The 24,895-nt window shown below is 44.6% G+C and overlaps 1 protein-coding gene across 3 annotated transcripts in view; it reads right to left on the reverse strand.

Annotated features, from left to right (window-relative positions):
- Window positions 1–24,895, reverse strand: part of ATXN7L1 (ataxin 7 like 1) — a 272,319-nt gene that overhangs the window by 148,476 nt on the left and 98,948 nt on the right. Inside the window, exon 4 of one of the 3 annotated variants that reach the window (XM_025380738.1) lies at window positions 6,480–8,252. The exons of the other annotated variants lie outside the window; for them this stretch is intronic. Within the exon in view, the coding sequence (XP_025236523.1) occupies window positions 8,167–8,252 (86 nt within the window). The 3' untranslated portion in view covers window positions 6,480–8,166. Of the gene's footprint in view, window positions 1–6,479; window positions 8,253–24,895 lie in introns of those variants that run through there. 3 annotated transcript variants of the gene reach the window in all.

A 24,895-nucleotide genomic window follows, 5' to 3' on the forward strand; every position in this document is an offset into this window, starting at 1 on the left:
TTTTTTTTTTTTTTTTTTTTTGAGGCGGAGTCTCGCTCTGTCGCCCAGGCTGGAGTGCGGTGGCCGGATCTCAGCTCACTGCAAGCTACGCCTCCCGGGTTTACGCCATTCTCCTGCCTCAGCCTCCGGAGTAGCTGGGACTACAGGCGCCCGCCACCTCGCCCGGCTAGTTTTTTGTATTTTTTAGTAGAGATGGGGTTTCACCGTGTTAGCCAGGATGGTCTCGATCTCCTGACCTCGTGATCTGCCCGTCTCGGCCTCCCAAAGTGCTGGGATTACAGGCTTGAGCCACCACGCCCGGCCGATGTGGTTATTTCTAATGAGGTCTGCTGAAGTGTGAGATTGACACAGGTGATTAAAGTTGGATCTTTGGAATTAACTTTGGGTTTTTATTATTTACGCTCTCCCTCTCCTCTCCATTACAGCAGACAACTGAAGACAGGCTGAACCACCCATTCTACACTCTGGAAATAAGTTTACACAGAAAGAACCCTTCTAAGAAAAAGCAACAGTTACCTCATCTTTCAGAACATCCTTGAGGAGTAAAACTGGGGAAGGAACAGGCAGTGCTGCTCTATGTTTATTGGTATGTTCACTATTTATGGGAGTTTTCTCTTTCAGAATTAGATTTTCAGCTTCTTGAGGGCAAGGTCTGAATCCTGATGAGGCTTTTTGTCTGCATTAGTGCCTGGGACAGTGCAGTAGAAAGGATGTGGGGTATAAGGATCCAGAGTTCTGAGATCTAGTTACAGCTCTGCCCCACAAAGCCATTTTAATCCTTCTCGGTCTCAGTTTCCTCCTGTGTAAGGTGGGAATTACCCACTGCATGAGAGTATTGTGTAGCACAAATTAGACAATTTGTGGGAAAATACTTCTATGACCCAAAACGTGCTATGCAAGAGGGATAGACTGTGGTAAGAGCTGTTACGTCTCAAGAACTCTATACTGGTTGATTTTCCTGTTGAGGACAGGCAGGCACAGAGCACAGGTGGTCGACCCTGGGCTTCAGATGGGAAAAAACTCAGGAGTGGAGGAGAGGGGAAGGACATCCCTGGCAGCCCCTGGAGTGACCATAGACACTTTCTCACTGCCCATCTTGGAAGATCTCTGCAATATCTCTTTTGCTTCAAGCTGTTTGTCAGTCTGGTCCCTTGTTTGTTTGTTCTTTTCTTTTCTTTCTTTCTTTTGTTTTCTTTTTTAAGGGACAGAGTCTCACTCTGTTGCCCAGGCTGGAGTAAAGTGATGAAATCACAGCTCACTGTGGTCCATACCGTGCAGTGTTAGTAGTATAGTGATAAGCATAGCTGCCTTCCATAGCTCATCACAGCCTCAAACTCCTGGGCTCAAGTGACCCTCCCACCTCGGCCTGAATAGTTGGGACTGTAGGCATAAGCAACTGCACCCAGCACATTTTAAAATTTTTTGTAGAGACAGGATCTCACTATGTTGGCCAGGCTGGTCTTGAATTCCTGGCTTCAAGCAATCCTCTCACCGTGGCCTCCCAAAGTTCTGGGATGACTGGCGTGAGCTACCATACTCAGCCTATTGGTTCATTTTTTAAATCAGATGTCCACTGAGCACACACTATGTGCCAAGCACTGTGCTAGGAATTGAGAATTGAATGGTAAGCAAAACCAGGTAAGGTCCCTGACCTCATGGAGTGGAAACTTGCCTGTTTCTTCCCAAACATCTTTGGACTCAGGCTTATGCACTGAGTCCTGCAAGTACCATCCAGCCCTGGGGACAGACGTAAATGTTGTGTTTTAGTGGGATTCCAGATTTAAGCTAAAAAATATCAACAAGTTTAGGCCAGGTCTAACAAGAAAAAAAAGAAAAGGCAAAACTCCCAGCAACCCCTCTTTTGGGTCTTCCTTCCTGTGCCCCCACCTCTGGTTTCCAGTGTCATGCTCTCTATGGTTTTACCCGCTTTTGGAACGCTCACCTAACTCATTCATACTAAGGTGGTTCTTACTCTAGAAGAACTGAATTTAATAGGGAAAAAACCCTTAAAGAAATGATACCCCAGCTGGAAGGATATTAGAGGACATCCTACACCACACCACTAGGGTAGTCACTTCAGACCGGCACTTTCAGGGGCAAGAGGGTTAGAGGACATTGGTGCTGGCAGCAGGGATGAGTTCCCTTAAGCAAACCTCTGTGCTCTTTAAACATCACTCAAGGTAAGGAGGGGAAGGGCAGGGAGCAATATGGCTGCCATCAGGGTCCTTGTTTTTGTTTAGAGGGGGTAAGTCTGCAAAGGCTTATTCCATTACTAAAAGTGGTAACTACATAATTCACTGTGTAAATGAACGTGGAAAAAAATAAAGACCAGGGGAGTCTTCTGTAGCCAGAACCTAGAAAAGCTCCATCCACTGGCCCTCTTTTTAAATTTTTCTCTCATTTCTGACCAAGCTGTCAGATAATCCTACTGGTGAATTTCCAGCTGGAATTTCAATTTCCCTCTTAGTGAGAAAAGTGAGACACATTTTATTATCAGACCCCAATCCCTAAAGTGAATTTCCCAAAAAAATGTTGGTTATGTGAACCCTGAGGAGACTCATTAAAAGAAAAGCTTTGTATTGTAAAATAAAGCATGGGCAGTGAAAACCACACAAGAGAGATGCACTGCGTTGGGAGGGATGGGAAGGTCAGCATCCAGGTAACCACCATGCAGGTGGAGACACAGAACTTTGCCAAGCACCCCACTCCATGTGTCTGGTCCACTTGTAGCCACCCACCTCCCTCAGTAAGCAGACTCCTGGCTCCACAGTCTTTGTGTCCTTGTGTGTGTTTATGATGTCATCGCCCATGTGTGTATCCTCAGAGGCTGCATTTCAGTCCTCCCATGTTTTGCATGCCTTTTAAACTTATTTTAAGCGACCAATTTCCCCCTCATTATTTTCCTTACAATTTTTCTGTTGAAGACTCTTGCTGTCTAATCTGCAGTTTCTCACTGTCTGGATTTTGCTCTTGATGCATGCCAATATGTCCAAATGCACTCATTTTGATGCAAATAATCACTCATTTAAAAAGACCCTGTTTGCCAGTCATGTTCTTAAGGAGGGCACAACCCACCGTAATCGCTTTCTCATGAGCGTGTGGGCAAAGGGAGCGCTCACAATAGAGGTAATGAGACAGAGAACAACGTGAATGTGATTTATGAAAAAAGAAATATATATATTTCCAATTGGAAGTGACCAGGGAATGCTTCTCTTTAATGCCTTTCAATATAGTTTGCTTTAGTAGGAAACACATTTGGAAAGGGATTTGGCATCATGTTATACTCTAGGGTCCAGTGTTGTATGCATTAGTTTTTATCAAAGATGATTGCATAATAGGAACCTGGATGTAGCAAAAACCTAAGGAATCTAAACCACTAACCAAGCTCACCAAATGTAATAAATATAAATCACAGATGAAGGGAAGATTAAATGTGGCTATTTACTTATGCAAGAAATGTAAGCTTTAAGATTTTTTCGTTTTCTAATCTCAGCAGGCAGTCCCATGAACATAATTATTAGTATTTTCAAGGCTTGATCAAATATTGGCTTAATAAAGAACTCATTCACTTAACGGTGATGACCTCCAGGTACCTGTGGTAAAGTCCAGAACCCTAAATTATATGTTCCAGAGCTATGGCACCTACATGATGGACAAAATAAATGAGTAGCGTCATACTAATATATGGGAGATTTTTAACACTTAAAATTAAGTATGTCTGAATTAAATACCTGTTTTGATTTGCAGAGGGGAAAAAAGCTCCCAAAAGATGGATATGATAAAAGGACTTAGAAGTCAAGGCTCCCTTCAAACTCAATAGGCTACTAACACTACCTTCAAAACCATTACAGCATTAGTTGTACAGCCACGAAAGGGGCCAAAAAGACATCAGAGGGGAATAAAAGAAATTAGGTAGAGGGCCTAAATGAGCACATGCTGGTTCTCTATTCTTATTTCTCTCCTTGGTTTTCCTAGGGATTGTATCTTTGGAAAAAAAAAAATCAGGTTTGTGAGGCCTCCTCTCTGCTCACATTCACTAGAGAGAAGGTAAGGACAAAAAGGGATAGGGAGGGAAAAGATAATCACAAGAAGGAAGGAGGCAAATTTCACAGGCAGACTGATATCTTCCTTGGGCTCAGGAGTTTTAAAACTCTGCTTGCAAGATTAGGTTCTTGCTTTTATAGTATAGATGGTAAGAGATTTCCAACTCTGATTTTACAATGCTCTGGGGTTTATGCAATTATTACGATGTGTGCATTTAAAATTCTCAAAGCCAAATTAATTTGAATTATTTTTCACCAAAAAGGCAGACATTTAAAAGCTTTTTTTTCCCCCCGCCAGTTATCATCCTAGTCTACCTTTCTGTATTTTTTTTTTTTTTTTTTTTGAGACAGGTCTCGCTCTGTCACCCAGACTGGAGTGCAGTGGTGCGATCACAGCTCACTACACCCTCCATCTCCTGGGCTCAAGGAGTGATTCTCCCACCTCAGCCCCCTAAGCAGCTTGGGCTACATGTGTGCATAACCCCGCCTGGCTAATTTTTACATATTTTTGTAGTGATAGAGTCTCACTATATTGCCCAGGCTGGTCTCAAACTCTTGGGATCAAGCAATCCTCCTGCCTCGGCCTCCAAAAGTACTGGGATTACAGGCGTGAGCCACCATGCCTGGCCCTTTTTGAAAGATTTGATATGCCTTGGAATTCACCCTGCCTAAGCCCTGGGACACAGTTGCTTTGTTTTGAGGCTAAGTACTTGTGTCCCAGCTGGCTGGTGCTCTTCTTCTAGGCCCTCTCTGGATCACTAGGAATTCCACAGTTCTTCCCTAAGCCTTTTTTCCATCCCTGTCCCTCTTCCCAGTCCCTGCTCCAAAACCCCTCATGGACTGCTTTCTTCTTGAGGTTTCCCACCTCGACCTCTAAGAGCTATGGTGGAATGAAATTCCTGGTGAGCAGGCTGGGCTGGCTCCCAGCAGTGATATGTGAAGGGAAAGCAGAACTTCATAAGGGGAATAAACCTATCAGAGCCTTCCATGCTTCCATCAGCTCACTTCTCCTCCTGGGCTGGGCTCAGTCTAAGCATATTACATGCATAATGATGTTTAATCCTCATACCACCTCTCCGAGAAGCATGATTATACCCATTTTCCACACATGAGAAGATTTACACTCAGTCAGAGCAGGAGCTAGACAAGGCTGGCTGAGCAGTGAACCTTGCTCCCAGTCCGGCTCTGAACCATCACACTCTTCAGTGTGAAGCAGGAGATTTTAGCCTCACGTTTCTGGACACTGGAAGGACTCAAGAGCTTTGGGGTTTGCCCCTTTGGTAGTCCAGTGGAGGACAGATCAGTGGTGACAGGCTCTGGCTCTGTGGTCCCCTGCCATGCCACTCTGCAAGGGGGCTCTTCCCTGCCTATGCCTAGGTCTCCCTGGTGACCACCCAGTTTTTCCTCGAGGGCCTACCACAGAACACAGGCGGGTGTGTGAAGTCTTTACTCTGTACCTCCCTACACTGCCCAGGGTAGAATGTGGTGGTTCTTCCCAGAGCTGTGCCATCTGTAGATAGACCAGGGCCTTAGCCTTCCTTCTTAGCAAACGATGTGTATCAGTTCATAGGAAACCACTCTGCCGATGACACTCCACATCTGAACACAGGACAGTAAAAAAGGTCCTTGATTTGGGAGGTACGGGGAAGAGAAGGGAGACAGGCACAATTCTGTCTTTACATCTTGAGCCATCCAGCTGAAGGGGGTCTGTGGGCTGGCAGGGGGTGGTAAGGCTTCAAATCCTTTCTTTGAACCATTTAAAAATGTTCTTGCATGCTGCCTCCTTTCCCCATAAACCCATGTAACACATCACCAACTACTACACAGAAAATGTTAAATATATAACAAATATACTAAATCATATAAAAAATATTATTTAGTGGCCTTTTTTTCTAGTTTATTCTTACTTTTCTTACTTTTTTTTTTTTTTTTTTAAATCCAGGTAGCCAATTTTATCAGCCAGGTTTGGAGTACTGGGCTGATAAATGTTGAAATAGTCATGGGGTTTCATTTATTCATTATGTCTTCCTTCTTCTGTGGGAGTCAGCGCCGAGATGATAAATGCTGGGCTCAGGTCCAGCTCGGGCCACTCACTCCCAAGGTTCTACACAAACAGATCAGCTGGATCAGGGCCCAGCAGGGAGGTGAGGCTTAAACCTCTTCGCCTGAGGAGGAGCCAATAAAAAGACTAGCAGCTTGGATAGTGAATAAGCGCGAGTGCATGCGTGTGCGTGTGTGTGCGTGTGTGTGTGTGTCAGAGTGACCTATCCCAGGTGGATGCTGGGAGTGGTGGAAGGAAGTGGGGTGTGATCAGAGAGACAGGAAAAGGCTCAGAGAAATGTGTGATAGCTCAGATGGGTCTCAAACCACAAGGCTCTGTCTACACATCCAGCACGATTCCTTCTGGAACACAGGGAGTTAAAGATGAATCAACTCTTGAAACTGAAACCAATTATCCATGGCAATTTATTAAATAACTAAGGTTTCTAGGCCTTATTAAAATAAATGTTTAGTGTATTTTCTTATTCTCTGACGTTCAGTTCTTCACTTGTCAGCACCTGCTGGCAGCAGCTGGAGTAATCTTACCAATTTTGCCGTATGTGCAAATCAATTTGATTCCCCCCCTCCCCAAGATAGAAATCAGTAAAGTGATTAAGTTACAATTAAGGCATGTCATTGAAAGCCCAGATAACAAGAAAAGGCTGAGGAGGAATCGGCCAGAGGTCACCAGTGATTTCCTTCCACCCAGGTTAAATGATTTCTCCCCCTCATTCTCTTGCCTGCTCTACTGCATGTGACACTGTGGATGAATCAACAAGCCTCGTCCTATTTCTGGGAAGTCTCTCCTTTTTCTGGCTTCCATCATGCTTTCCATATGCCAAGTTCTCCTCTTGTCACTCATACGGGCCCCCTAACTGTTAATCTGTCTGTCCATCCATCCATCCAATAGATGTTTAATGACCCAGTGTGCCATGCACTGGGAAAAATGACAAACGATATTTATGTCTGGTTTCACAGTTAAAAATGCCTTTCCATATATTATTTAATTAAATTCCTGCTACAACCATTTGAGGGGGCTGTTAGGATCCCCATTATTTTATATATGAGGAAGCAGGCTCTGAGAGGATCTGCAATTTATTTAAAACAGCACAGCCAGCAGGTGGCAGGGTCTAGACATGAATTCAGGTTTTTATCCCATTAAGAATTCATAATGGTACTCTCCTATATACTGGTGAGGTATAATTTCTCAACAAGCCTCACTGTTCCTAATGAAATGTCACGCTCCAGCTATCATGTATTTACTGAGACTATGCTAGGCTCCGAGAGATGCAAAGACTGAGTCCCCACCCTCACAGAGCTTGTGGCTGAGTTGGGAAGGCAGACGTTAAACATATATGTTCACACAAGAAATACTTGTTTTCAACATATGAGGGAGAGCTAATCTAGTTGTGAAAATTAGGGGAGTCTTCCAGAAGGAAGTAGTCATTAAGATGCAGTCTAAAGGATGAGTCGGAGTTAGCTTTGGAAAGAGAGGATGGAAGCAAATCACATGTACAGAGGGAAAAGCATGTATGTGCAAAGGCCCTGTGGCAGAAAGACCCAATGTGCTGAAATTTTGAAGGCCAGCTTGCCTGGAATATAGACAATGAAAGGGAGCCTGGCACAGGATGTGGCCCAGACCACACAAGACTTTGTAGCCATGATAATGATTTCTACTTTTAGTTTAAGAGCAATGGGAAGCCACAAGTCAAGAGAATGACATGATGAACTTTGATTTTGATTCTGACTTCTGTGTGCAGAATGAATTGTAGAGGAGCAAGAGTGGAAGCAGGAGCAGCTGGAAGGCTTTTGCAGTTGTCCAGGTGGGAACTGATGGTAGCTTAGACCAGTGTTGTGGTGGTGAAAATGAAGAGAAGAACCCCACAGGTACCCCCTGCTCTGCTCAAGCCCATTTTCTTACTAGATCCTGACACCAGAGTGTGCTCACGAATTTGCAGTGAATGGAAGCTTGTCCACACTTCAGGGCTCTGCTGGAGTCTCCTCTTCCAGGAAGCCTTCTCCAGACAATGCCAGTCCTCTGAGATCTTTCAGAAGTTGTACGCCTCTTCTGCGCTTCCCATTCTCACACCTGATGCTTCTCTATGGCTTGGCTGCTCTCTGGTCCACTCCCGGAGATGCCTTCATTTCTCTTGTTGTCTTGCTTTCTCCCTTTGGAAAGTAAATGCTTTGTTGGCATTTGCTGAATGGTATCAACACGGCTCCTTTGGAAATTATATTTGTAAATGATTACTCATGCCAATTGCCATGTTTCCCCCTAAATTAAACACTGGTTGCTTAAATGTGTCTTCATGATCCTGTTCTACTAAAATGTATGTCCCAATTTTTCCATTACTTCCTCTAAACTCTTTTCCGTATTTCTCCTAGTAGAAAGCAGTTTCAGGGGGAATGGAGTGGGGGTGGGGTGGGGCCAGGAGTGCAATTAAACAAGGGCTGTCTGACCAGAATTCCTATACCTTTTTAATGGGGTATTTGATTAATCCTTTTCATGGGCACCATTATTCATGCCTTGATAGAATCTCATTTTATAGCTCTTAATACATGGACCCAATTTATCCACATCACATTGTATTCTAATACTTGTCACCCAAGTTATTAGCTATCTCCTTTTCAGTGTAAAATCATCAGTAAGTTTGATTAGCTTATTCCCTGGGGATGATAGGGGAGATAAGAACAGACACAGTACAATATAACCCCAATGGCTCTGCATTCTCAAAAGAAGACTGCTACATGGAATCCATTTATGGAGCCAGGGTGGCCAAAACAAACATCCGCCCCATGGGAGGGACTCTGTGCAACCCAGGAGCGGTAGCCACGAAGGGCTGACTGCTGTCATTACTGGCAGGACTGAGCTATCATCCTAAGTGGGATTTTAATAAAAAATGGTGGGGTTCCTCCACCTCCTGCTTAACACCCCCTCCCAATGCCTTTCCTGAGAATCACAGCCCAGCAGCTTCTCTTTATTCCTTGACATCCCTTCTGCCTTCAATCCCTGTTCTTTTCCTACTGGGCACCTGGCAGGGCGGACAACCTAGAAGGAGATGCACAGTGCTGTGTACTGCTCTTTCTCCAGCACAGGCTTGGGTCTAAGCCTCGAGCTCTGTCTTTCTCTTCTCTGGAACCAAATCTGAGCCTCGGGACTCACAGGTGGCTTTGCTTTTGTAAGCAAAGTCACTCCTTAGCTTGAAAGAGAGAGAACCCCTATTGGATGGTACGCTCCAAGCCCATGGAGAGTTTCTAATGCCCCTTCCTCTACGCAACCATCTTTCTTGAGCCCAATCAGGCTGCACCCCTAGGCCCCAATGGCTGCAGCCCTCCTCATCTTTACACCAAAGGCCCTGTCAATGATTCTTGTGCTTTTCTGAGCCTGGCAAGAGTGTCACTGTGGTGACATTCTTCCCTTCCAAAGGTGGAGCCCAATTCCCTTCCTGTAGTGTGTGGGCTGGACTTAGAGACTGATTTCTAATGAACAGAATAGAGTGGATGTAACAGCATGTCCCTTCTGAGACTAGGCCATAAAAGGCATTCTGACTTTCTCCCTCCCTCTGTTGGGTTGTTGGCTCTCAGGGAAGTCAACTGCTATGCTGTGAGCAGGGCTGTGGAGAGGCCTAAGGTACTGAGCACCAGGAACTGAGGCCTCCAGTCAACAGCCATGTGAGGGAGTCATCTTAGGAGTGGGCCCTCCAACTCCAGTTAAGCCTTCAGATGAAAGCTTGACTGCAGCCTCATGAGAGACTCAGCAGAACCACACAGCTGAGCCACTCCCAGATCCCTGGCCCATGGAAACTGTGCAAGACAACACAGATTTGTTCTAAGCTGCTAATGTTGGAGTCATTTGTTATGCAGCAACAGGTTATTAACACACTCTTCCTACTTTAGGGTAAGGCGCTCATCTTCTTCTCCCCTTCAATTCCCTTCTTAGGTTCTATTTTCATCTCTTCTCTCTTGGGATGTCTGGTATCCCTGTTGCTCCCTCCACTGACCCATCCCTCTGTGTCCACTCAGTCCTCACGGTCTCAAGGACTCTTTCCCAAGAAGGGGGAATGGAGGAGGGAGGAGCTCCCCAAGACCTGGGTTTGCAATTCCATTCTTGCCTGCCATCCAGAATGACATCTGGCATTAGGAGAATGACTTTTTGCAGATGGCAGTCTTCCTCAGGCCATGAGGCTACCTCTTGTTTCTAAACCCGTGGGCATAATAACTTCAGCCAGGCCCACAGCCAGCATGAGAAGACTTTGCAAACATCGTGTTCCCCTTTGTATCATATGCTCATCTCCCGTGCCCTTTTTGCTCATCTGCAATTTCTGCAAAAGGTCATGTCTCGTTTCAGCTTTGACGTTAAGTGTATTTGACTCTAGGTGGGAATCTCAAAACTGGATGAAGATGCAATCTGGCTTAAATGCTGCAAGGTGGGCCACTATACTTCACCCCAACCAGCTGTGTCCTGCTAGCATAGACACCCATGCAGGAGGTGGCAATCTGATAGTCACTTCTTTCATAATTATACATGGGGCAAAATGTAGTTTTTTTGTTTGTTTGCTTTTTTTGAGACGGAATCTCGCTCTGTCACCCAGATTGGAATGCAATGGCACGTTCTCGGTTCACTGCAACCTCCACCTCCCGGGTTCAAGTGATTCTCCTGCCCTAGCCTCCCGAGGAGCTGGGATTACAGGCGCCTGCCACCATGCCTGGCTAATTTTTATATTTTCAGTAGAGATGGGGTTTCACCATGTTGGCCAGGCTGGTCTTGAACTCCTGACCTCAGGTGATCCACCCGCCTTGGCCTTCCAAATTGCTGAGATTACAGGCATGAGCCATGGTGCCTGGCCATAGTTTTTAACTAAAAACAAAAAAATCCAGGTAGCTTTTCCATCTGGTCAAATCTTAGTAATTTTTACAAAATTGATTTCAGTTTAATGGAGCAAAGTCAGACAGAGATAGATGTCAATTTTCTAGAATGCTTGGCAAAGATTAAAAAAACTACACACACACACACACACACACACACACACACACACACACAATGGAGCTAAGCAGTGGAGTGGACCCCAAAGCAGTGGTTCTCAAAGTATAGTCCCAGGGCCAACAGCAACAGCATCATCTGGGGACCTGCTAGGAATGCACATTCTGGGGCCCCAACCCAGAGCTACTGAATCAGAAACTTGGGGTGGGGGAGCTGCAATTGATTTTAACAAGCCATCCAGGGGATTCTGACACATGACTACAAGTTGAGTATCACTGACTTATAGGATTAAACATCTAAATCATTCATTCAGCCATAAGCTATTGATTGAATACCCACTATTTGTCAGACATGGGGCAATGTGGAAGAATGATAGGGAATGTCTTCCTCAAGGAGTTCACAATACTCCCTTCCCTTGCTTTATTACAAAGCTTGAAAAGAATGTAGGAATCTGAAGACATAATCCAAGGAATGGAAATTATTCTTTATATGTAACTTTTCAATGGACAGGAGGCACATCAAATTTTTTTTTTTTTTTTTCCAGGAACGATCATACTCTCAAAATAGTAACCTTTCTAAAGTAAGTAAATGTGTGGGTTTAAGATATTATGTACAGCTGGCTCAGGCTTTTAGACTTAAAAAAAAAAAAGATTATGAGATTCCACCATGAATGAAATGCAGGATTATTTCAAAGATTCACTTAGGTATCTGTCTATCTTAATGAACAAACTATTCAGTGTTACCATCTTCCTTGAAGTAGGAGTTCTTGCCACCTTCTCTTAAAATAAGTCTAGGCCGGGCGTGATGGCTCACACCTGTAATCCCAGCACTTTGGGAGGCTGAGGCAGGTGATCACTTGAGGTTAGGAGTTCGAGACCAGCCTGGCCAACATGGTGAAACTGCATCTCTACTAAAAATACAAAAATTAGCCAGGCATGGTGGTGCATGCCTGTAATCCCAGCTACTCAGGAGGGTGAGGCATGAGAATTGCTTAAACTCAGGAAGTGGATGTTGCAGTGAGCAGAGGTGGTGCCACTGCGCTCCAGCCTGGGTCAGAACAAAACAAAACAAAACAAAACAAAAAAACCCTAAATAAGTCATAACAGCTCATATGTATTGTGTGCTGGGCTTGGAATATTTCTGTATTCATTAACTCATTTGATCCTTCCCTGATCCTACAAAGTAGATGCTGATCCTACAAAGCAGATGTAGCAAACACATACAGTCTGTAGATGAACAGAGTCTGAAAGAGGCAGAAACAGGAACCCAGACTCATCTCTTAACCCCAGGCAAATGATCCTCCTGTGCTGTCTCTCATCCCCTTTGGGTCATTTTGCTGCTCATTAAACTACTGATTAATTGGGAAAACATAAAAGGAAATACTACTCTCCCCTAAAAGGTTTCTAGTATGAAATCCCTGGCTAAAGCTTAAACTGTGGGACTTATTTTGAAATTTTAAAGTTCATGCTAGATTTCTCCTTCAATACCATAGATAATGAAGAGCTGGCTATAAACTTCTTATGGTCACCAGCATTAGTAGCCTGTGTAAGAATCTGATCCATGCTCAACAGATCCTGCTTGGAGAAGATGCTCCACATTTTCTCCTTTCTCAGGGTGTCTCAAAGATGCTCATGGACTCACTGTAATACTATCAGAGTAGATGACTTTCCTGGTATTTGGGATGAACTTGAACTGATGCAGTCAAGCCTGGGCCCTTGTGACCAAGGATATCTAGTTAAATCTGGCAGCTGTGGGGATGAAGAATGTGACCTATGGCCACAGAAGAAATCAAAACTATCTGGCCCAGACCAGAAACACACTCAACCCTTTGGCATAGGCAGGAGGTGTGCCCAGGGGCTGAGCTCATTCGCCACACAGGCTTATCCTTCATTTACAAAGGAATCACAGGTCAACCATGTTTTGGCAACTAGATCAGGAGCCCTCTTCTACCTATTGCATCGTTGGGCATAACCTGGCGGCTTTATTTATATGTAAGCAACAAATTCAGAGTCCACGTAGGCTGCGTAAAAAACCCTGAATGCATCTCTCAAGCCACTTACAGTGCATGCAACTCGAAGGAAACTGAAATGTATGCACCTTTCCCACTGACTTTCTGTAATCAAGTCTTTTTAGAACAGAAAGTTCAACTTCCATCTGTTTTTAAGTCAGGGATGCTTGTTGGCTTGTGCTGAGACATTGATTTGATTAGTAGCATTCTGTGGAACTACAGACATGAGATGTTGAGCTCACAAATGTATGATTCATTTCAGGATTTTGAAATGAGAAATGCACCTATCAATGACACAGAAGCTGGGAGATTCTGAGAAAGCATTTCATGCATATAAATGGAACAGGCGATGAAAAAATATGCTTATGGTTACAATCCCGAAGCCAGGGACCACCCCACTGTGCTCTCCACCCTCGAGAAGTGACGGCCTCATGGGAAACCGCTGGGATTAGATGATCCTGCGTTTGGACACCCATATGCTGCCTCATTTATCTACCTGTGACAGGGACAGTGCTGGAAGAGAATCAAAAGATGACAAATTGCTTCTGGTTTTAAAGGAGCTGTTCAGGCTGGATGTACACCCAGGGGGAACCAGCTTCTGTGCCAGGAGCCATCACTTCATCCCATTCTAAGGCCACATTTTGGCAAACACCAACCAGCAGATGACTGCTGTCTCCTTTCACCAGTGGATTCAAAGACGCTTGCTCTGAAAGCCTGAAATTCAGTCTTTCTGAAGACGTGTGCAGCAGAGAGCAAATCTGCCCACACACTGCAGTGAGGCAGGACGGCGGGCAGGAAGCAAGGGTTCCAGATGACAGGGATTTTTCCCGTGTTGAGGCAGACAGATAACAGGGGAATGATTTTGCAGGGGAATGACTCCAGAGTAGAGAAAGTATAGTGTCAGTAAATGACCCTAGAAAAGACTGATACAAGTGAGATAAGTGGACAACAATTTCCAGGACACTGGCCACTGGAATCTGCTTCTGGGGACACAGAAGCCCCCAAGATTCTAGCTTTCCTGGGGTTAGGAGGGAGGCCCACTGGGAGTTTCAAGAGGGTCCACCTGAGCAAAACCTAGCCCTACATAAGCCCCTATACTCACCAGCCAGTGGTCCAGCCAAGGCCATGTATCCATCCAGCTACGAGCCTTGCTGCTTCTCTCCCGCCATGCGTCCTCTCTGGGAATGACTATGTAATTCAAGGTTAACCCACTCAGTCCTCTGGAGGCGAGCTTTCCTCAGCCAGTCCAGCTTGTGTTTCTTCTCTGCCATGTGCTGAAATTCACAAGGCCAGAGAAGTGCCTCACTGTGTTTAAGTGTATAGATGCCTTGCGTTCTCCTACACATTGCAGTCCTATTTACTTATTTTATCCTCTTGACAACCTCTGAGACAGGTACTATTATTACCCCCATTTTGAGGTTGATGAAATTGAGGCACAGAGAGATGAGGATTGGCTGAAGGTCATACAGCCAGTGAATAGCAGAGCTAAGGTCAAGCCCAGTTAGCTCTTTTCTGGGGTCTGACTCTTTCAGAACCTCTCTGCTGCCTCTCCGATAGAAAGCTCCTTGAAACCCAGGGGCTGCAGCCCATGTGGCCAATGGCTTGCTCAGGCCTTCCTCCTTCTCCAGTCCACCCCTCTGGAACTCGGTTGGTACTCAGGGCTGGAGTGCAGAGCCTGCAGCATGAGAAGACAGGCTCATCTCCAAGCCCCTTATCTGTTTCTAAATTCAAGCCAGATGTCCAAACGTTCGTTTTATGCTTGTTTGTTTTGAACATTCCATTGTGATGCCCAAGGCCGCCTCGGAGATGGTCTCTCTGTTCTCCTTAGTGAGCATCTGACCCCCTCTCCTCACACCTCTTGTCTCTGGAAACACTCTTCCTGCCACCAACTGATGTTCCCTGCCTAACCTCATTACACATTTCAGCTAAAAATGCCTATTTTCCATGTGGCAGTGAGGTATAATTATAGCACAATTTACATGCCAAGGCATTTTCAAATTTATCATTTCTAATAATAACCTTGGTGTATAACCACCATACCCATTCCATAGATGAGCAAACAGAGGTAGGAAGTCATAGCAAGGTTGCAAGGGCATCCCAAATTGCCAGGTCACTTGAGCCACTTGCATACAATTCTCTCTCCAGATTGCTTTCTCTCAACTTTCTGTTCAACAAATTTATCTGTGGCCTGGGAATGAGAAACGTTAACAGGATCAAGTTGTATCTGTGCCTGTACTCCAGCTCTCAGAATACTAATAAGTGACTCTAAGCTTTGGTGGCAAGGACATCAATGCTTAGCTTTCAGCCAAAACCCATCATGAGTAGGTTTACATGCATGAAACACGTACTTGGAGTTTTGGGTTTGCAAGTTCTCTTATTACCTATTGCAACTAATCAGAATGCTGAAGGGATTTATTCCCAGCGTCTGCTGACATGACCATAACTTTTGTTCTGATAGAATCTTTTGGCCAAGAAATGAAAGGGTAGACCAAAACCTACAAGAAGACGAGTAATCTTCCTTCAGAGTCAAAATTGTAAGACTGGTTTTCAAATAGTTATTGCAGAAAGCTTGGGTCCTGTGTAAGGAAGATACGAGACAGCTAGAGGATGTATTCGTTGTATGTAAATCTAGAATTAGAAACTGTAAATGCTGGAAGTTTCATGAAAGTAAAATTGCCTCCTGTACTGGGTGCATTGTTTTGCTGCTCTGTGAGCTTTTTTCCCCTCTGGGGTCTCTGTCTGTGAAAATGCAGTTGTGGGGAGTCAGGAATCCTGACTTCTAGTCCCAGTTCCGCCCCTATCACTTGCGTGGCCTCAGGCAAATCACTGAATTTCTTTGAACTTCCAGATCTGTGAAACCAGTATCCGCCAGTGTACCTTACTGAGTTGTTATGAAAATCAAAATGAGTGAGCTACAAGACTGCTTTGGAAACAGCAAGATGCTGTAGAAATGGAAGATATTTCTACAGGCAAATGATCAAGCTCAAAAGGCGGTTGTGAGAACAGAAGCCTCTCAACTGTTTTCAGAGGAATCATCTTCCAGAGACATTGCTGAGAAGTGGCTTTTGGGAGTGTGACCATGGAAGCGTGACCATGCCAGTCTACCTCATGGTATTCAAAAACAGGTGACAGCACACTATTTTGTGTGTTTGCTGTCTCGTGTTCGTGCTTGACTCTCTTATCCCACCACTCAGGCAATGCTTGACACATAGGGGGTACTCAGAAACGTGAGACAAATTAAAGAATACCAGCCTGAGTATTTTAGTTCCTTGGGCACAGGAAGTTTGTTGGTGGGAAGGAATAGGGGGCAAAGACGGAAAATTTCTGGAAGACTGAGTGTAGGGTGACCTGCTGACTCAGGCCCAAGGGATTTCCCAGGACAAGATGGTCATTCTACCTGGATGTCCTATATGAATATCCACTTTGCTTCCTCCCAGCCAGCAGGGAATACAGTATCTGAAGAGAAGAAGACTGGTAGAAGGCATATGTGTCTCTGAGTTCCTGAAGAGTGGATCCCTAGGGATTTATAGCCTGGGCATTTTCTTTAACCTTTTTGTCTCCTTAGTTTCAATAGGTGACATCATCTTTTCACCATCAGGAATTTGACAGAATCATGCCCCTTCCATTTTTCCTGCATCAGATTATCACCTCTAAGTTATTTTCCTGATCCTTGCCAGTGGCGTTCTGCCACCAGCTGAATCTTCTCCCTAACAGCTCGTGGCATTCAGTGTAAAACTGCAGCCTTTAGCAGGACTTGCACTTGGAATTGCTACAAGTGCTTTGTGCAGGCTTCACCAGAAACACATGCACTGCAGAATTGCTGCCTGGATTAAGATCTGACTCGTGCTCGTAGCAGGGAGATGACATTTTGGGCCAGTGTGGCGATGTGATTAGTTGGGGATTTCCCCTTTAAAAACTTACGGTAAAAGCCTGCCTGAGACAATTCAATATTCATAAATGGAAAGCATAGATGGCGTTTCTGCTCTGCCAAGAGCAATAGCTATTTATCATGGCAAATGACTGAAATAGTTGTACATACAATGCTTTACTCAGTGCTGTAAATTACGGTATACAGAAGATTAAGCTTAGGCCTAATGCTACCCTTGAGCTTCAACAGCTGAGTCCTATAAATGGATACCTGTTAAGAGGAGAGAATCTTTTTCCTGGTTACTACTTAGGAGTGTATCTCTATTAAAAGCTTGTGTTAAACATAAATTACCAGGAAGCCTGCCCCTAACCCCAGGCAGACTTTTCCTCAGGGCACTGACTCACGTGAGTCACATCTAAATGACACAGTGACAGGCCTGAGACTAGAAGTGTGTGCTGTGCTGACCTCAAGAGGGACAGCAGAGGAATTGGGGGCAGAGGTGGAGGGACTTCACAGAGCACTGAATGACCACTCACTTTCAGCCAGTCTGATCTGAGCCCAAGGAGGGACAGAGAGACCCTGCCAGACCTTAAGAAGACCTTTAGAGTTAAAATAATCCTGAACCCCAACCCCTTCAAAGAGAAAGTTTCTTTATCTGTTATTCTGTAAGTATCAAGGAACCATGACCTAGAGCTGAAACTTAAGTTTCCTAACTAAATTCTGTTCTCTAAGCACTTGCTTCTCAAAGTGGGGTCTGTGGGGCAAAAGCACCAGCGTCACCAAGAATCACGTCAAAAATAGACCTGGGCTGGGTGCAGTGGCTCACGTCTGTAATCCCAGAACTTTGGGAGGCCAAGGCAAGTGGGTCACGAGGTCAGGAGTTCAAGACCAGCCTGACCAACATGGTGACATCCCGTCTCTACTAAAAATACAAAAATTAGCTGGGTGTGGTAGCGGGCACCTGTAATCCCAGCTACTCAGGAGGCTGAGGCAGCAGAATTGCTTGAACCCCGGAGGCGGAGGTTGCAGTGAGCTGAGATCGTGCTACTGCACTCCAGCCTGGGTGACAGAGCAAGTCTCCATCTCAATAAATAAATAAATAAATAAAAATAATAACAAAAATACAGACCTACTGAATTGCATCAGAATCTGCATTTTAACAAGATTTTTTGGAAGATGTATATGCACAGTAAAGTTTGAGAATCAAAGGAAGAGGGAACAGGTGTTTTATAAAATAATAATTAAAAAAATAAAACAACAGGGAAGCAGGTGTCAAGCAGGGAGGAGGAGCCCCCTGATGTTCTCACTGAAAATTATGACAAATGACAAATCTGATTTATGAAAATAGGTCCTAGTAGTGGATCATAGGATTCTGAGTTCCCCTTTGTCCAATCCTACTTCAGAACACTTTCGGGAACTTGAGAGAGAGATTATGAGCTATGAATGAAGTATCACTTGAACTTGAGATGTGCCTCAAAGCATCTCAGGGTGTAAAACAGTGAATCAGCAAAAAGTTCATGCTTCATAAATTAATCAGGGTGCCTCTAATCACCTATGAATTAGTAGGCTGAGAAGCACTGCCAGTGTTTTGGGCCATGATTTCAATTCTTTATTGTAATTACCAGTTGACTGTAAGTGGGTAAAGTAAGCAAAGATTGTTGTGTTATCTGAGAAGATAGAGATCTTGGATAACTTTAGTCTTTAAAAACTAAAGTTCTGTATGCATGTTAAAAACATAATGGCAATCATTAAACATATAGGTTTTAGAAATAAAGTCTATTGTGACCAAGAGAGCAGGGGGAAAAACGGGGACAGGGTAAGGAAAATTGTACTAATCTAATGGAAGGCAGAAAAGGAGAACAAAGAAGCAAATAAAAAGCAATGTAGGCCGGGCGCGGTGGCTCAAGCCTGTAATCCCAGCACTTTGGGAGGCCGAGGCGGGTGGATCACGAGGTCAGGAGATCGAGACTATCCTGGCTAACACGGTGAAACCCCGTCTCTACTAAAAATACAAAAAACTAGCCGGGCGTGGTGGCGGGCGCCTGTAGTCTCAGCTACTCCCGAGGCTGAGGCGGGAGAATGGCGTGAATCCAGGAGGCGGAGCTTGCAGTGAGCTGAGATCACGCCACTGCACTCCAGCCTGGGAGCACAGCGAGACTCCGTCTCAAAAAAAAAAAAAAAAAAAAAAAAAAAAAGCAATGTAAACAGAAATATAAATTAGAAGTTAGAAATAAGTCCAGATATATAAAGTAATTACAATAATTGTAAATGGATAAAACTCACCTATTAAAAGACAATATCAGATTGGACTTTTTTTTTTTTTTTTTTTGAGACGGAGTCTCGCTCTGTTGTCCAGGCTGGAGTGCAGTGGCATGATCTCGGCTCACTGCAACTTCCGCCTCCTGGGTTCAAGCAATTCTCCTGCCTCAGCCTCCTGAGTAGCTGGGATTATAGGCACATGTCACCATGCCTGGCTTATTTTTGTATTTTTACTAGAGACGGGGTTTCACCATGTTGGCCAGGCTGGTCTTGAACTCCTGATGTCAGGTGATCTGCCTGCCTCGGCCTCCCGAAGTGCCGGGATTATAGGCATCAGCCACTGCGCCTGGCCAGATTGGACTTTTTAAAAAACCAGCTATATACTGCTTTACAAGAGAGACACCTAAAACAAAATGACACAGAAAAGTTGAAAATAAAAGATTAGAAAGAAACAAATGAGGCAAATATATATTGACCCAAAGAAAATTGAATAGCAATGTTAATCAGATAAAATAGAACCTAAGGCAAAAGCATTAATAGGCACAAAGACAACACTACTAAAAAGATGTCACAATTAAGCTTACATGTACCCAACAGGACAGCCTCAAAATTGTAAAGCAAAAGCTGTCAGAGTTACAGGAGAGACTGACACACTTAAAACTATCACAGGAGACTTAAAACTCTCTTCTCAGAAATTACAGAGCAAGCAGACAAAAAATGGCAAGAATGAACAAGATTTAAACAAAATAAACAATATATGGAAGCCTGCACACAAAAGAGAGATTAAATAAATTTTCTAATCATACATGATCTAAATTATAAAACATACAATAAATGTATGGAACTCTGCACACAATAGAGATTATATACATTTTTCAATCACGTGAGACATTTACAAAAGTGGTTCACATGCTAGCTAGTCACAAAGGAAGTTATCATGAATTATAAAATGGATAACCTATAACATTCTCTGACCACCATAAATTAAACAAGTATCAAAAATTAAACAATAGTAAGGCCACGCCCTCACCACCCTTTACATCTGAAAACTAAAATCCGCATTCCTAAATTACCATCTAGCAGTGGTGTGGTTTTTTTCCTATGTGTGGCCTAGCTGCTATAGGACTAGTTAATTTACATGACAATTATCAGGGGTATCACAAGAAGCAGGAAACTCCCAGACCATTGAAGCTTCATTATTTTCTGTTTTGAACTAAACTCTAAGCCAAAGGGAAAGTGAAGCACCTGACTCCCAGAAGACAAGAAGGGACATGTGTGGGTTAATTATGACCTAGTCATATGGTGCTAGAAGCTGCTCTTGGTACACTCCCCGGCCCATGCCCTGCACTGCCATGCTCTACCCATCTCTTTCTGCTTGCCAGTACTGGGTGGATGACAAGACTGTCCTTGAAGTGTCCCCGGGACCTGGGAAAAGATGCTAATTAATGGATGTGGCACCTTACAATTAATGGCATCCTGGAATCGAGAAAATACCATAGTTAACTGTTTGTAGGGGACCTTCTGTCTGCTCTTTCACTTCTGAAAAAGCAGTGGGAAAGGCTAAACAGGAGACACAAAGGGAAGATACAGGCCCAGGTATCTCAGGAAAAATGAGCACTTTGCCCTAAAAATCCCCCCAATCAAAATCAAAACCAGATGGATGGTTCCTCCCCAGGATGTGCTACCAGCCCAATACAACTCCAGTGCCGGCTGAATAATGAAATAAATATGAAACAAAACCCCCTAACGACTTTAAAAGGATGGAACACAGGATCGTAGTAACATTGATCAATAGTTGTATAGACAAGCAAGGGTCGGGAAGAAGTGGTTAAAAAGAGATAAATGAAAGGACCATAGCTCTTCAGCCTCCATATGGGGCACTGGGGAGGGCAAAAAGCCCAGTGGTTTCTTGGTCACAAATACTACAAGCCACAGAGGAGGGCAGCTCTGGGGTACACCCTCTTCCTCTGGCCACCCCACTTGTCTCCTAGGCTGGCTCTGCACTGCCACCATCACCAGTACCCACCTCGAAGAGCAGCTAAGGCAAAGGTTGGCCGTAAGGGCTAGAAGTTCCTCACCACCAATCCCTAGGGACCCATGGGTTTGTTGTAAGACAAAGGCAGCTTAGCCCAGAAAGTGGGAGGAAAATTTTCAAAGGGACACCCTCTAGCCCCTGCCTTCTTAAACGCACTGGGAGACTTGATTCATGTTTTCGGAGCTAGTGTCACTATCAGGATGATGCCCAGAGCTGACAAATGCAGGTCATAGGATTAGGGGGTCAGTCAGAGCTAGCAACCTTTTTTTGTTTGTTTGTTTGTTTTTGAGATAGAGTCTCACTCTGTGGCCCAGGCTGGAGTGCAGTGGTGCGATCTCGGCTCACTGCAAGCTCCGCCTCCCAGGTTCACGCCATTCTCCTGCCTCAGCCTCCCAAGTAGCTGGGACTACAGAAGCCTGCCACCACACCTGGCTATTTTCTTTTTTTGTGTGTGTGTTTTTACTAGAGACAGGGTTTCACTGTGTTAGCCAGGATGGTCTCAATCTCCTGACCTTGTGATCCGCCCGCCTCAGCCTCCCAAAGTGCTGGGATTACAGGCTTTTTTTTTTTTTTTTTTTTTTTTTTTTGAGACAGAGTCTCCCTCAGTCGCCCAGGCTGGAGGGCAGTGGCATGATCTTGGCTCACTAAAATATCTGCCTCCCAGATTCATGCGATTCTACTGCCTCAGCCTCCCTAGTAGCTGAGATTACAGGCGTGCACCACCACACCTGGCTAATTTTTTGTATTTTTAGTAGAGAGGGGGTTTTGCCATGTTGGCCAGGCTGGTCTCCAACTCCTGAGTTCAAGTAATCCACAAGCCTCAGCCTCCCAAAGTGCTAGGATTACAGTGTGAGCCACCGCGCCTGGCCCCACAGCCTTCTATTAATGAGTATATGGTAGTGCTCTTTGGTTAAAAGGGTTGCCTTATTTAAGAAGGTGCTTGTTTAAGAAGATTACGTATGGGGTGGAGGCAGCTACTTATAAAGATGAGCAGAAAACCACAACCATGATGTAAACTAAGCCATTGTTACCTTAGGAAAATGCACCCCTAGAGAAGGCTTTGGAATTTGAGAAAATAATTCAGGGGGAGAAAAGCAAAGTATCTATGATGCTAATAAACAAACAAATAACAGAAACCAAATCTTAGAAATCCGTAGTTCCAGCATGGTAAAACAAAGACAATGGCTGCTTTCTCTGGAAAAAAAAAGACTATTTTTTCCAGATGAAGTGGGATTCATCATAGTGAAATGGTTTACTGACTCTTTCATCCTTTATGCCCCCCAATTTATGTTTTCCCCTGGACCTATCTATTTCCTATGAGTCTCCTATGCAGCATTCCCAAATTTGCACTCTGTTTTCAGAAGCGCCTGGCCCTGCAAAGGAACAAGGGAAAGGTCCTACCCAAACCATCAACGGTATTCCCCAATTCCAGGATGTCATTAATTGTGAGATGCAACATCAGTTTAACAGCACCTTTTTTTTGGGGGGGGGGGGCAAACAAACAAACAAACAAAACAGAAAGAAAGCCTAGCATAGTAGCTCTATACATCATGGGAAGAAGCACTTCGGGTTTAGAAAAGACATAGCTTGGAAGTATCTTTAGAGATTTGCAGCATCTAGGGGCAAGCCTGCGCACAGGTTTCTAGCATGTGACACTCCAGGAAGGAGTCAGTAACTCTCTGTGACCCTAGATGAAGACATAAGAATCAGCTCCTTGAGAATACTCCGAGGGCCTCCCTAAAGAAAATTGACAGTAGAATGCTGCAGCTTACATGGGATTGGGTTCTAGTGTCAGGGTGGGAGGCGAAAATCCTGTATGACCAAAACTCCTCTTGAAAGAGTACAGTACACGTAGTATGTGGGACAGTGGGCCCTTCCCATGGCCAGTTTCTCCTCCAGGGTTGGGAAACATCTTTGTTTCTTTGCTCAGACACCAGACGAAAGGGTGAGCTAGTGTCTAGGGCCATGTTCTTAGGAAAAACATGCATTTTTGTTGTTCTTGTTGCCCACTGCATGTGGCTGAATTTGGATGCGGGTGATGTGACTCCAATGTGAAATAGATGCATTTTTGTTTTTGACTTCAAGACCCCTTGGCACTTTAATGTGCTAATAGCTGCTATGAGGCTCTGGGAGGGGGAATCTGGCACAGTTTCCCAAGGGTATGCATCCACCCAAACCCTTGTTCTTCGTATGGGCTTACTGTTCCAGAGAAAGCACTGTTTGGGAGATGCTTCTCTGCTTATGGCTCATGATAGGGAGAATTCCGAGATGACCTTTTGAATCAACGCTGCTAACATTCCTTACTCAGATTTAAATAAAGCAATGACTGTTATCCGAATTCTCCTCAGTGGATACAGCTCTGAGGAATGGAATGGAGCAGCCTGCATGGCGAGGACACGCCAGTGATGACTCAGAAGCCAGGGGTCACGTTACAGTGAGAGCCCTCCAGCAATCAGCTGTGGTCAGGGATCAAAGCCACGGACTCCCCACTGCTCACAGAGCAAGGATGTTTCCCTGCATCAGCCTTTCCAACTGCATCTCAACAGAGTTGGTCATTCTCTTTCAAGCAGCCATGTCTTCTAAATGAATGTACTCGCTTACATGTGGAATTTGGCTTATTCACAACTGGTGAGTCAATTTCCCTTCCTTGCTGGCTTCCTTCCTTCTTTCTTCCAAGATTCTTTTTTTTTTTTTTTTTAACAAAAACAAAAACAAAAAAACCCCAAGCAAACAAAAACAGTATATTGGGCATTAACTTTTGAGATCCAGCACTCCTTATGTGGACTCAGGTAACTGAATGGTGAGCCTGGCAGGGGTCCTGGCTCCTTGAGAGTGTGTGGGGGGGAGGGGTGGATAAGTACATAAGCGTTTGCACCAGCCACCATATATGCTAATATTGGCAAAGCAGAAGGTGCCAAGAGCACTTGAATTTGGGATAGGAGGAGTGCTTCCTTCTGCCTGTTTATCCACCTGTTTATCCCAGGCACTTTTTTTTTTTTTTTTTTGAGACACAGTCTTGCTCTGTCACCTAGGCTGGAATGCAGTGGCACAATCTTGGCTCACTGTAATCTCTGCCTTCCAGATTCAGCGATTCTCGTGCCTCAGCCTCCTGAGTAGCTAGGATTATAGGCATGTGCCACATTGCCTGGATAATTTTTGAATTTTTGTAGAGATGGGGTTTCACCATGTTGGCCAGGCTGGTCTCGAACTCTTGACCTCAGGTGATCCACCCACCTCGGCCTATCCCAGACACTTCTGAATGTCTACTAGAAGCCAGGAAAAGTGCTCCCTGGTGGGGCTCAGGGGATGCCCAAGGCACAGTCCTAGCCCTGAGGAGCTCACTGTCTAGTGTTCACAGTCACTCTGCTGCATAGTAATCAGTGCTATAGTTCACAGAGATGCAGAGGGCAAAGGAGCCAGCTGACAATTGAGTTGGGTGTCAGCTGAGCTCAGCATACATGCCAATAAACCACTGAGGGTGCTACCAGCCTAAAAATGGTGGCTGTTGGTGAAGCAAAAATGAAGTCATCTGTTCTTGGAAAAAAAATCTCAAGACACAAATAAAATCACCTATTGTCAATTAGCTATTGTCAAGGACAATAACCCTCAGGTCGCTAACTTAGCGACCTCTTCTCTTTCGTGTCTTACTCAACCTCTTGGC

The sequence above is a fragment of the Theropithecus gelada genome, chromosome 3 (genome assembly GCF_003255815.1).
Source record: "Theropithecus gelada isolate Dixy chromosome 3, Tgel_1.0, whole genome shotgun sequence".
NCBI classification, from domain to species: Eukaryota; Metazoa; Chordata; class Mammalia; order Primates; family Cercopithecidae; genus Theropithecus; species Theropithecus gelada.